The 14,022-nt window shown below is 37.8% G+C and overlaps 1 protein-coding gene across 1 annotated transcript in view; it reads left to right on the forward strand.

The window, feature by feature from the left end:
• Window positions 1-14,022, forward strand: part of PIP4K2C (phosphatidylinositol-5-phosphate 4-kinase type 2 gamma) — a 59,101-nt gene that overhangs the window by 21,785 nt on the left and 23,294 nt on the right. The window contains exons 4-7 of the mRNA XM_063427555.1: window positions 6,658-6,804; window positions 7,659-7,805; window positions 8,767-8,805; window positions 13,400-13,513. Coding sequence (XP_063283625.1) covers window positions 6,658-6,804; window positions 7,659-7,805; window positions 8,767-8,805; window positions 13,400-13,513 — 447 coding nt within the window. The remainder of the gene's footprint in view (window positions 1-6,657; window positions 6,805-7,658; window positions 7,806-8,766; window positions 8,806-13,399; window positions 13,514-14,022) is intronic.

Consider the following 14,022-nt stretch of genomic DNA (forward strand, 5'->3'; position numbering starts at 1 on the left):
AAAAACTATACATCCTACAGCGAAGAGCTTTATATTGTGAGAATCACAAGACCCAGACCTACATTTTAATGCATTGTATGTATCTGAAGTATTAAAAATGAAGGCACAGTCGCAGTTTAGATATTGCCCTTCAAGTTTGAGCTGGCTAGAGTGAGGTTTCAATGAATGTCAATGGACGGCATGAGTTGCAAACAAATGGTCATATTGTGAAAACTATCAGGACTATGGCTTATTAGTTATTGCATGAATTCTAGTGGCAGCAGGGATAGCTGAACGTTTTGATATAAGATTTGTGTAGGTGGGCTTGCAAATGAGGGAGTGGTGGCAGTTTAGAAATCATGTCCTGATTTTTCAGCTTTTGCCAGCTCCCACTCTAGTTTTGAACATTTTGCCATTCATTCCTATGGGACCAATTTCGCCACAAGAACGACGATATTCCGTGAACCGTTCGGCGAAACGTTCCACAAAGTAATAGCAATCTAATCGGGAACAATCCGCACGTTTTGGTATATTTCTGTCTATGTAGTGTAAAAACTGTGGGAGGAGTTTGGGTGGCAAATTTGGCTATAATGATAACATTAAGTGGGGCAGTAATTATTATGAGGGAGGTGGGTTTGGACATGCCATAGTTTCCCTCTCCACAACCCAAAACTCAATTAAGTCCCCCTCTTTTCCTCTTCGTGGACAAGGGTTCTCCAATACCTTAGCCAACCCCTAAAATAAATGACTTGTCTACCACCCCTCACTCTACTACTAATACAAAAAAAGCCAATATGTAATAAAAAAATAGATACTTGCCATCAGAAGTCATATATTTTATTTTTGTTCTTCTAGTTTATAAAAAAAATCCAGAATTCCTAACTTAATTAAAAAAACCTGCCGCAAAAATAAAACCCGTGCCCCAACTAAAAATAATCCATCTTCACCCTTGGAGGGCTCGCCGCAGATTGAGTGCAGGAAAGCCCTTTTATTGGTTTTCCACACTAACATGTAGTGCAAAGCGTGGGTTTGCCATATTTTACTACGTACACACTACCTTAGTCAGGGTCTCTTGGGATGTTTGACTTTCTATCGCCATTTTGAACAACAATAAACCTCAGTGTACATGCTTTCTGTATTTATGTTAATGTACAATTCTCACTAGAAGTTTATTTTTTTTATTTTATTTTTTTGTGTCTTTTTGCGAGGCATGACTATTGGCTTACAGTTAATAATTGTATTTCACAGGTTGAATACTCTGCCTATCCTATTTGCATAGCATGCTCACATTGTTACATTCTTTACCCTGCCTGATGAGCTTTGTGAAAGTGCTCAAGCCTTGTGTACTAATGAGTAAGGTTGATCATAATGTTAATCATTTATTTTACTTTTTTAATACTTTTTTTTTGGAATACAGAGTAAGATAAAAGCTGAAGCAATTACACATTAAATCACAATAACCAAATACAGGTATGAGAAGTCAAGAGCTGCTGCACTTTTTTTTTTTGTAAAAGAAATACGAGTAAAACAATACCAGATATAACAAGAGGATTCCCACAGGGGGCCCCAAATGAGACATTCTAAGGATTTCAGAAAAGAGTGCCATACCATAACTATAGGTATTGGCTAAACAATTGGGAGCTGTGGACTAAAAAGCATCTATGTAGGCATCCAGAGATGTTGGGGGCTCAGAGGCTCGGCTCAATCCACAACCCCATTCAACCAATACTCTGCAAAGGTAGAGAACAGTTCTGCTTCAAGGAGGCCTATCTGAGGGCACTGCACTAGGATGTAGGTAGATTGGGTCTTCTGTCTTCTTTGTGGTCCCCCACAGCGCCTCAGACGTGTTTCAGTCCTGCTTTGGGCCCAGCAGGGATATCCCGTCGTGTTGCCTCTCGCCCAGATGAAGTGCGCTGCTTGTTCTGCAGCCATGATGGGGCTTTCACAAATGAACAGCTCGGCTTTCTCTCTTTTCCCTTGGGAGCAAGGCCCCGCCGCCCACCAGGGCCAATCATCGCACTTTTTAGGTGACGCTTACGTCTTCAACATGAGGCCGGTCTGGGAAAGGAACCAATGCTTTGCGCTTGATTTCCTGTGACAGACTGAGGTGAGTGGGCTCGCCGCTGGACTTGTGATTTCAGGCATTGGTGTAGCTGCTGCCAGAATGCTGCAAAGTGTCTGTCAAGTCAGGAAATGTCTGCTTGCTCCACAGTTGGATCGATAGCTTTCGTGGCATCTGCCATTTTAGAAAGGGCCCGCAGGTTGTGTTGAGTCCGCAGGGCCTCAGTGGGGTGGACTGGGATGAACCCCGCTGGCCCCAATGGGGGGGGGGGGGGGGGTAACTGGGCACTTATGGGACACCACAGGGGCTTCGGAAAGTCCAGATCGGGAAAGCGGCCGCCTCTCCCGCTCCAAATGTACACCAGTCCGCACTGTGAGACAAGTATGGCGGTAAACAGGAAGCTGGACAGAATTTAGCTGAGTCCCAGTTCTCCGCTCTGGTAAGGGAGCACAAGAGGCACTGTTAGTTGAGCAGAGTGCAAGATTGGGCAAATATATAGATATACATACTCTACTAGTGAGGAGCGAGTTTCTGTCTCCTTGCTTAGTCCTGTGATTCTCACTTTTAGTAAAGACTGCAAAGGGAATCTCATTACTATACTATTTTGGCATAACATTGACCTAGATTAGTATCCTCTTTCGAGTAGCATTGTTGGACTATAAACTGGAGCAAATTGCTTGTATCTCTAATAAATCCCTAGCACTTAATAATAATAATAATAATAATAATATTTTTATATATTTTTTGAGACTTATATTGGTATTTATTTTGTAGTAGCAAAAGTTTTAAAATTGTGTGTGTGTGTGTATGTGTGTGTATGTATATATATATATATAATTTTTTATTTTTTTTTTACACATCTGTAGGCATCCTTCACTATAGTGACAGACAACATACACAGTTCTGTGGTATTATTTGGGGGTGACGGATTACATACATAAACGGAACCTGACCATTTCTCACTGCAATTTTTTTTTTTTTTTTTATTCCTCTCTACCGTATCCTTGTGGGAGAGCTTGGCAAACCACAGAGTTCATTGCTTGTAAATGATGATGAGGTTCTTAAAAGGGATTTATTTGCTAAGTGTTAGTGAAGCAAGTCACTAAGTAGTTTATATTCATTCGACTTTCTTCAGTTGGGGATATAATACATAAAATCCTCTTATTAACACAAATCTTCTTATCGCAATGAATTAGATGTCAAGGTCCTGGTGTGAAAGTGCTTATTGGTTAATTCTGACTTTCTCATGCTGCACAGTACATTGTACCATTACTAAAGGTCAGGTTTTTAAAAAGACAATATATGTCCGTTCATGAGTAGCACTGCATTAAAGTTCTACAAGTTTGTCTGTATATAATTTAAATACCAATATAACATTTTTCTTTACATTTTCGTTGTCCTTTTAAAGTGCCACTGTGTCCTCTTGTGCAACAACGATAAATATATCTACATTAATTTATATGCAGTTGCATTAAAACAGAAATGTTCATTTAGTTATCAGTAAAGCAAATCATGGATAGTTTTACTGTCACTTATCACTGGACACAGTCTAGCTGCCAGAGTCCACTATGGCCCTGCTTAGCTATATCGAGGTAACCAAATTATTTCGCTGGAGAAGACTGGAAGTATGGGCTGCGGCCATGAGGCATATAAGAAGTCAAACCATACTAATGTCACTTCTGGCACCATTACTGCTGGCTGTAATCTTTATAGACTTTGTAGTGTTCCGTTAGGTGGCCAGCGCAAATCCTCATAGCGATGGATTGAAGCAGTGCATCTCTATAAGAAACATTTAGTGCCTACATGCAAAGATGCTGAATGTCGATAATGCACATTGTGCAGCACTGACCCAAGAAGCACATCTAATGCTAGTCTAAGTGACTGCCACTAGAGATGTTCCTAGGCAATAATGAAAACACTGCCTTTTTTCTGAAAGGCAGTGTTTACTCTGAAGAGCCTACAGGAACAGGCAGTAGACACCAGAACTACATTAAGCTGTAATTGGTCTGGTGGCTAGTGTCCTTTTAACATGAGCAACTTGGGAATCTTAAACTACTGTTCCTTCTTCCATTCCATAGAGGGAACATTCCCATTTCTTCTTGTGTTATACAGTTAAAATGTCCTTCCTAAATCTAGATCTACATCTTTCCTCTATCCATGGCCTTACAAAAGGTCATCGTGGCGTAACCAACCTCGCCACGGGGCATTGGAGAAGCCTGTTTGCCTGCCTGCTGACTATGGCCCCTGGGAGATTTGACCCTTAAAATACAGGATTACTGCTACTGGCCCTTTAAGAACCATCTGGAGACATACTGTGGAGTTACTGGGTGGCTACCATTTCATGTATCAGAGGCACATGGTGAGAACAATGGATGAAGCACATGGTGAGAACAATGGATGGCGGCCATTTTAACACACACACTGTTGTGACTTTTCTACACGGTGCCATCTCGCCGGTATTTGGTGCACAAACACATCGTGCAGTAGTTTTAAACTATATAACAGGGGACACATTATACAGTATTTATTTTTTATATAATCTGTATATGGTCTGCGGAATCTGCATTAAACTGTATCTTCCAAACTACTGAACGGATCTGGGTGAATTTTGGGTATGTGGTTCACCCAGATCCCCCGGTTCTGAGGATATACTTTATCTGGGGTTATTGCATGTTTTGGGGTCCCTGTGATATGTTTTATAAAACTGTATTTCTCTGTCTGTGACAATTATATTACCCATTGTGTTCAGTAATCATATCACAGGCAGAGGGGATGATTTTGTGTGGGAGTGTCTGTGTGTATTGTACATATTGATTGGTTGTTCTGTAAAACCCTGTGGGCAGTACTATGTTTGTGGATTGGGAATAAAAGAGGCTGTATGTGCCAGTACAGTCAGATTCTGCTTGACCCTCAAAACGAAGTGTTGTCTCGTTAAACCTTTCATATGGTTTTTCCTGTTCAGCGGTTTACAGCATTCATATGCTTGAGAGCATTTGTATGCTTCTCCGGTTCGGTGGTTGTGGTGTCTGCTGCAGTACCTTGAGTTCTCAGGAAGCGCTAGGAGCATCCTTCAACGGAGGTACCCAGTCTGGGTGCCCGTCAATCCGTTACAGTAATCAACAAAAAAGAAATTAAGGCTTCAAAAACCCAAACAGCCCCCACCAGGGTACAAAAATCTCTGGGCCGTTGGCCTTTTTATTTAAGAAGGCTTTAGGGAAATTGTCGTATTTGTTCATTTGGCATGCATTAATTACAGGAGCATTCTAGATGCATACCTAGATCTATTCTTGTCGATGGGCCAAAATAGAGGGGCGTGAAAATTTTAAGGTCACTGTAGACTCTAAGAAAAATTACCAATAGATTTATTCCAGCTTCTGACAGTTTTCAGCTGAAGACTACACCTGAAGTGCCCAGTTTATTTAGAGACATTTTAACATTTTGTCATCCCTGCTTACTTGTTACATGCAGTATAGTATTCTGTCCATCTCCCTTTTTTTTTTTTTTTTTTTTTTTTTATATATATGGATGGCAAATATATATAAAAAAAAAATACTTGCATATTCTGGTATTGTGTGAAAGCTTATGAAAGTTTAAATATATATTTTTTTTTTTATGGACCATCTGATTTTTTACTTCCATACAATTTTGTATTTATTTATTTTAAATAACCTTGAAATGGAAAATGTGTAAATTCACTGCATAAGAAGATGTCTGTGCATGCCTGAGATGCAATACCGGTTGTATTTCAAACTGTTAAGCAATGCGTTCAGGCTATGCTGGTTAAATAACAACCGCCACCTCCATTCCTTTATTTTTTTTATTTTTTTTTTTTATATAATTCTTTCAAGTATAATAGCAGAATGTTGCAGTGATGGTTGTCCTTCCACAAGTATCTTCCTATCTCCACACATGATCTTTGGAGTTCACCAAAAGTGATAAATGGGTTCTTGGTCACCTCTCTTACCAAGGACCTTCTCCCTTGATTGCTCTGTTTGTGTGGCCAGCTCTTGAAAGAGCCCTGGTTGTCCCAAACTTCTTCTCTTTAAGAATAATGAAAGCCACTGTACTCTTGGGAATCTTCAATGAAACCAAACGTTTTGTAGACTTCCCCAGATGTCTGCCTCAACACAATATTGTCTCTGATTCCACTGATGGTATGTACGTTGGCAGCCAGATCGTAAGATAACTTGCAGACCAGATCGAGCGCCATGCATCATACCCATGCGTGTTTTTTTTTTATATATATATATATATATATATACACAAAACCATTTAAAGATTAAAAAGAGCGGGGAAAAAAGGTGTCCATTGTTAAGGTCACCTGCAGAAATGCAGCGTGAAGTCTGAAACACAATGCCTGTCTGTGCTAATTTGCATGTCAAGGTAGGAACTCTGGGATAGCTGTGGAAACATCATTTCTTGAGTTTCTGTGGTCAGTGGGGACTTCCCAATGTCCTTGAGATATGCAGTTGATGCAGTACAGTAATTTGTGTTTATGTATGTATAAATGTGTGTTTGAATAGATACACTATTATTACATAGCAAATATTTTAAAAATTGAAAAGTTTACAAAGGAATTATTTTATATAATTTTTATGTACATTATTTATTTCCAGGTCTCTCTGACACGCAGTTCTCCGTATGGTGAAAGTGAAGCTCACAGTGGACTCTTTCTCCTGTCCTATGATAAAACCTTGGCAGTTAAAGAGATATCCAGTGAAGATGTTGCAAACATGCATAGTATTCTATCTGATTATCACCAAGTAAGTAACCATTAGTCCACATACTGCATCCACTCCTTTCTAATATATCAGTATATGCTCAGTGTTAAAGTTGAAACACTATGAGTACATAAACTATCTAAAATAAAAAAATAAAAAAACTCATGGCTTCTGCAGAACGTAGGAATTGGCAATATATGATGGATAGTCAGAAGTGAGTGTGTTAGTGAGTATATGCATGACAGGTACTCTAAAAACATGGTGCCAGTAGAATTTGTATTTATTTGGATTTACCTTGTAAAATGAGTGGAACAAATTGCCACGGCATACAATTTCCATCAAAAAACAATGGAATAAATTATGCAGCCACAGTCTCTTATGCAACCATGGAGTATGTACCTCGCTTTTTTTTAGCAATAGCTGGCATTGCAATCTGCCCATCATACATAACTTGAATGCGGAGAAGGAGTCTTTGGTTCCTGCACCCCTATATTGCAAGTTGGCATATAAATTTCCCATGTTAAAATTAGTGTAGAACCCATCGATATTGGGGTACTGTGACGTAGTGGTGGGCTTAACACAATATGGCCACATGGTGTAACTGAAGCCCCCAATTCCCATTTAAAAAAAAAAAAAAAAAATTCCCCCTCTCCGCCCATCATTGTTATTTAAAGTTAGGTAGATTTCTACTGAAATGCCGATGAATCATTTTTATATTATTGTGTTGGTGGCGTAGATGCAGAGCTTTAATATTGGGAGATCAGTGGTTTTAAATCAAACTGCCCCATTACTTTTACAGAAAATAGTGCTCATTGTCTCTTTATAGATATTTACACTTTTTTTTTTTTGCTATTCCGCTAAGGCAGATTAAAAAGCTTTTTCTTGTTTTGTCACAGCACATAGTGAAATGTCACGGGAGCACACTGCTGCCACAGTTTCTTGGGATGTACCGTCTGAGTGTGGAGAATGAAGACTCCTATATGCTAGTAATGAGGAATATGTTCAGCCACAGGCTTACAGTCCACAAGAAGTATGATCTCAAGGTGAAAAATTGTGTCTGGGCACTTGTGTTTTGTCTTTGTTTATCTTTTATTTATATATATATATATATATATATATATATAATTATTATTATTTTTATTTTATTTATTTATTTATTTTTTCTTCTTTTGACTAAATCATTGTGGTGACTTTGCTAATAAATTGTAAATTCTTTAGAAAACCGGTCGGTGTGCAGTAGTTGTTCATGTTGTCCTAATGGGAGTTTGGAAAATAAGTCTACAGATTAAGCCTGGTCTTCTTTATTTTCACCTCACACTTGATGCCTATATGGCCTGCATGGCTCATGACATCTAATATAGTTCTGAAATATTCATAGAGGTTACCTAAGTAGCGACTTTACCCAATGGAGTTGTTTATGTCAGTGGACAAATTAGCATGTTAAAAGACAGTCATTCAATCCTCTGGAGAAGTAATTATTTTCTGTGTTTACGCAGACCGGGGATAGGGGGTGGTGCCTTCAGACACTAAATTAAAGATTGTAGCCTGATTATCCTCCAGGAAGCAGGTGATTTGATCCATCACATATTGTCCAATTAAACTTGGGAAATTGCATTCTGGTCCAACTTGATTGCAAAATCTGCTTGCCAGGTGAGGGACCATTTTTCATCAGAAAAGGGTGAATGTCTCAAGGATCAAACATTGATTTAAAAACCTTCCTATATACACACAGACATTCAAAGTAACACATTAGTTTTATTTTTTTCTTGGGTAGCATTATATTTACGTATATAATTATCTAATAGAAATATAACCTTTTACTTGGTTATGTAATGGGTCTTTTCTATAAATGTTAGGGTTGTGTTTTTTTATTATATGTATTTATGAAACCCTATGTGTGAATCATCTAAAGAGCCCCAGGGTGCATATACTGTATGTATTTATTTTACTTACGTTTGTTGTATTTTTGGTTCCGGTCTGTATCTCTCTCTTTTTGTTTTCCAGGGATCATTGGTGTCTCGTGAAGCTAGTGATAAAGAAAAGGTATTCTCTCTCTAATCATTGTGTTTGAAGGCTTTTCTGATGGGTGTATGCCCATATTAGAGGAGTTATGATCAGTGAAGTGGTGCTAAATTCTAAAATATGGGAACTAGTAGAACCAGCAGGTACATTTAATTGGTTACTTTACGTTTACAACTTTACACCACTTTCAGATTATAAGGCTTTGCAGCCATTTCTACAGTTTTACAGTTTGTTCTCCAAGAAATTAAACTTTTACTCTTAATTATGAAGCCTTTTTCCATTTTTAAAAAAAAATATTTTTTAAAAGCAGTGCTGATTCTTCTCTCACACTGTTTAGTTATTTCAGTGCATAGCGATGGTGTAATGAACAAAAGGAGTGAAAAAGGTTATGTAAATATTTTTGGAACTCTGCATAAAAAAAAGCTAAGATTTTTGTTAGGAAAACTACTATAAAACTTTATTTTATGTAACAAACAAAGTCCACTACCGATCGATTTCACAAATTTTTCATACAGTTGACATGATAGACCATTACAAACCTTCAAAATAGCTTAAAATGAAAAAGCCTGCTCAAGTCCCCAGGTAGAAGCAGCACTGTCCTTTCCCAGAAGTACTTGCTTTTTTTCCATATAAATTGTGTCTCTACAGAAGAGACAACCAGTGTCCATGTGATATTCCCATTTGCTTAGAATTCAAAGTGAGTTTTCAAGTTTAGGACAAGAAAATGTAACTGAAAACATTTCTTATGTGAATAATTACCCCAGTTAGCCTAAAATTTTAAATGCTTCAATTGTTCACCTTGCACACACATGCAAGTAAAGTAAAGGGTCTGACTTGCTTAAATGTACTCTCTAACAAACTGGAAAAGGCTTACTTGGCCTTCCACAGGCTTAGAAAACATTATGCAATCTGAAGAGTAGAGGTGGCATTTTAGCATTCTGTTCTGGTATTTAAAAAAATTGGCAGTATTGTTCATCAAAGTGTAGATTTTCGTAACAAGCTATAGAAAGATATGGGTTCTTGAAGGCTAGATTAAGAATGGAGTGTCCTGCTCTTTTCCTTCACAGCAACTACAGTATGAATGGTGTTTCTTGTTCTTCTCCTTCACAGCAACTGCAGTACATATAATATACTTGGCATGCTGATGTCTCTCTAGCTAGTGTTTAACTCCAGAAATTGAGTTGGACAAGCTGGTTACGTAGTCAGCATGATGGTGGGATGGGGAGGTATACCTTGATTGGGAAAGTGTTCCCAAGATGGGCCAATCAGGTAAATAGAAGCAGAGGGTGGGTGTTACGTTGGCAATGATGGCAATGCTGACTTATTTTGAAACAAGGGAATTGCTTTAAGACATGCTAATAAAACACTATAAATGTATAGTTCTGAGATATTATACAGTCATCACTTAAGGACTCATTCTAAGTTAAAGTGAACCTGCTGTGACAGCTTCCCTTTAAAAGCATAGCTGAAGTTAGAGAAAATAAATCATTTTGTTCCCTTGCTGTCTTTATGCAGTATTTTCTGTTACATCAAGTACATTCCAGCGATGAGTAAACAGACCATATATGGTGGCCACAGCCTTCATTAAAAGTACATCTTCTAAAAAGGGCAGTTGTGCGTTGTCTCACAAGCTCTATAAATAATCTGGCCCTTACATAATTTCCAGATCAGCCTTTTCCCTAGGAAAAAAAAGCATCAGGACCACAGCCCATTATGCAGACGGTTATGTATATTGTGATGACTCTTATGTTACACATTATTCTTCATTCATCATTTAGCCCCACCTGCATTCTTGGATCTAAACTCACAGTATTCATGACCTATGCATTTACAACCAAGCAGTCCTCATCTGTTTTCATTATCTTCCCCATCTACGTATCTTGTCCCAATTGGCTTTGTTTTTTTCAGAGTTTTTATTTATTTAATTGTTTGCATTTAGATAATGGGTCACTGAACGGTTTTAGAATGGAAGCATTGTTATCGAAGCTATTGCTGTTAATGTAACATGGGCATTTCTAAACATTTAAGAACAAGTCCACTTATCTAAAGGGAGTAGGGGGAAAACTGATTAACAGGGAACATTTTTTTCAGATTTATGAGCAATTCTGGGACATTGCTTTTAAAAGTTTTGCAGTCAGCTTCGAAACCAAAAGAATGTTCCTTCTCATTAATCCATATTTAGAAATTGTGGCACACGTGCTCTGTATACAAACATCTCATAATATCTAGAAATAGGTGGCATAGAAAGGCATATTTATTAATGACGGTGAACTGTCAGAGGATGATGAGAGCAGTTAAAAGGACACTTTAGTCACCAAAACAACTTTAGCTTAATGAAACGGTCTGATGTTAACTTGCTTTAGAAGTTTTGTCTCCTGCTCTATAAATTGAACTTTGCATACAGGAGATTCCTGCAGGGTCTAGCATGCTATTAACAGAACAGGAGATAAGAAATTTTAAATTAAACCGAATGTGCAATAAAGGAAGTTTAAACATTACAGGAAGTGTTTAGGATGCAGGCAGGTGTGAGTAAGGCTACGTAAACAAAGTGATTTAGCTCAGTGCGAATTGAACAGTGAAACTGCAGTGGCATGCTATATACACCAAAACTGCTTCATTAAGCAAAATATGTTTTAGTGACTATGCACTGAAAAGTTTTAGTTTTTTGTATACTTAGTTTTACACTTTTTTTTTTTTTTTAAGTTTGTTCTTTGTAATATGGAAATATGGGTAGTACATTGATGGGCATGAGTATTGATATGGACAAAGGATCCAATACGTATATTCAGGGGAACCCAAATTATATCAGGTGCCTGGAGAAGCAATTAACACACGACACAAATGGTTGTGAGTCCAGAATTACTTCCTGTTCGTTTATTCAAAGTAGGGTGTATTTATACTCAATATTGTTGCAGCTTAGCTTGAAGGTTTAAAAATAAATTATGTAGTTAGAGATCGGAAAGTCAAAAGATACAATTAGTTAAAGGACCACTATAGTCACCCAGACCACTTCAGCTCAATGAAGTGGTCTGGGTGCCAGGTCCCCCAGGTTTTAGCCCTTCAGATGTAAACATAGCAGTTTCAGAGAAACTGCTATGTTTGCATTACAGGGTCAATTCAGCCTCTAGTGGCTGTCTTCCTGACAGCCGCTAGATGCGCTTTCCCGACGCTCAATGCGAAAATCGCATTGAGCACACAGAAAGTCCATAGAAAAGCAATGAGAAATGCTTTCCTATGGGCGTTTTCATGCATGCGCGGCTCTGGCCGCACATGGCATTCGGCTCCACTCCGGAGATCACCAACGCCGAGGGAGCCCAGCGCTGGATAACCCCTTTAGCACAGCGGGAGGGGGTCCCTGAGGGTGTGGGGGACCTAAGGATTATATAGTGCCAGGAAAACGAGTTTGTTTTCCTGACACTATAGTGATCCTTTAATGTACCTACATATTGCATAAGATATAAAGTTAGTTTACAAAACAATATGTGGTTACATATTTCATAAGATAGGAAGGTCGCAGATAAAATTAGCTAACAGTTACACAATGTACAGTTTCTCAAAATAAGTGCTCCGGTGGGGACTAGAATACACGGAGAACGCAACTTATGCTGACACGTATACAGCATTTTACAAAGTTCATTACATATAAAAAGCATCAGATGTAGGCCTTAATTTAATTACACTGAACATTGGAATCAAGATATATTCCCTCACAGTATGAGATGGACAAAAGTCATTTTAGATTGGTGGACTACAAGTGGCAGTGGAGGTACTGGGGGGGCTATAATGAAATATTTAAGCAATTACGCAATTATTTTAGTAAACCAGAAAATGTGGTGAATGTAAAGACAAATTTATGGAGATTTTCCATTTCAGCAGTTTTATTGGACTTTGCTGTTTACTAATCTATATTTAGCAATGCTATATATTTATTTGCAGCCATATTTATAAAAAAAACAAACAAACAAAAAAAAAACATTAGCATTGAAGACTTAATTTAAACCTAATTCCACGATGAGAAAGGCAATGCCTTATTTGTGTTAACTCTGGAAGTAGGTTGTTCCAATGCACAGTTTAGAGTACATTTATTTTTCATATGGATAACCCACATTCCAGACTGATGTACCGTAAGTCTGGACAAAGGCATGATGGTGTGTTTGGTTTTCAGATGCACAACATGCAACATGTCAAATGGTAAAACAGGGGCCATCTAATTTTACAGCTGAGGCCAGGGGTGGGCTTTTCTGAGAAGTTTTAGGTGACTAATTTATGCAACTAAAATGTAAATTAGAACAAGTACAACGTATGTACAAAAACTGATTTCTAAACACATTTATTGGAGATTAAATACCCATTACTGTGAGTATTATTCCTGTGGAGCTCTGGTATACACGCAGACACACCAAGAATATGGAGCTTCTAGAAAAGAGGGGCATTGGTATAGAATAAAGGACCAGAATAGGGACTGTCCCTTCTTAATACGAACACTTGGGATGTATGCAGATATTTATCAACTTGTATTCTGGCATATGACCTAATTTACAATACTGAATATTATAATCCTATGGCAAAAATATGTATTGCATATGTTCTAAATGGAATTGTTTATTTCTTGAAGGTAAAAGAATTGCCAACCTTGAAAGACATGGATTTTTTAAACATGAGCCAGAAAGTGTATGTTGATGAGGAGCAGAAAAAAGTCTTCATGGACAAGTTGAAACGAGATGTGGAGGTATAGAAAGATTACCATTTGACTTTAGTTGTGGTGTGACTAGAGGAGTAATGTTCAGAGTGTTCACATTAATTATTTTTTTTTTTTTTAAATATGTGGGTTATTTCTTACAATTGCTATTTTAATTTGTTTTCCTTTCCTATTATGTACCACTTATTTCACCTTTACATTTGGGTAACCAATGGATTCGATACTGTGGCTGTTTAAAATGTAAATTTCTAAACACCAAAAACAATAATCTATAAAGAACCCAGTTTTGCTACATTGTGACGTATTATGATAAGACCCAAATTTGCTTCAGTATAAAATAGCCCTTTTTTTTTTTTTTAATTTTTTTTAATCTTCTACGATATAGATAGGGGTGTGTTTGCCGTTTTTTTGTTTTTTGGGGGGTTGGTTCTGTGCTGTCTCTGTACTACGCCAATTTAGTAAAGGGTGTAGGGTTAAAAAACAATCCCAGGGTCATTCGAGCCATTATTCTTAAAGTAATGCTGGATGTCTAACTTTTG

Source organism: Pelobates fuscus, chromosome 1 (assembly GCF_036172605.1).
Source record: "Pelobates fuscus isolate aPelFus1 chromosome 1, aPelFus1.pri, whole genome shotgun sequence".
Classification (NCBI taxonomy): Eukaryota; Metazoa; Chordata; class Amphibia; order Anura; family Pelobatidae; genus Pelobates; species Pelobates fuscus.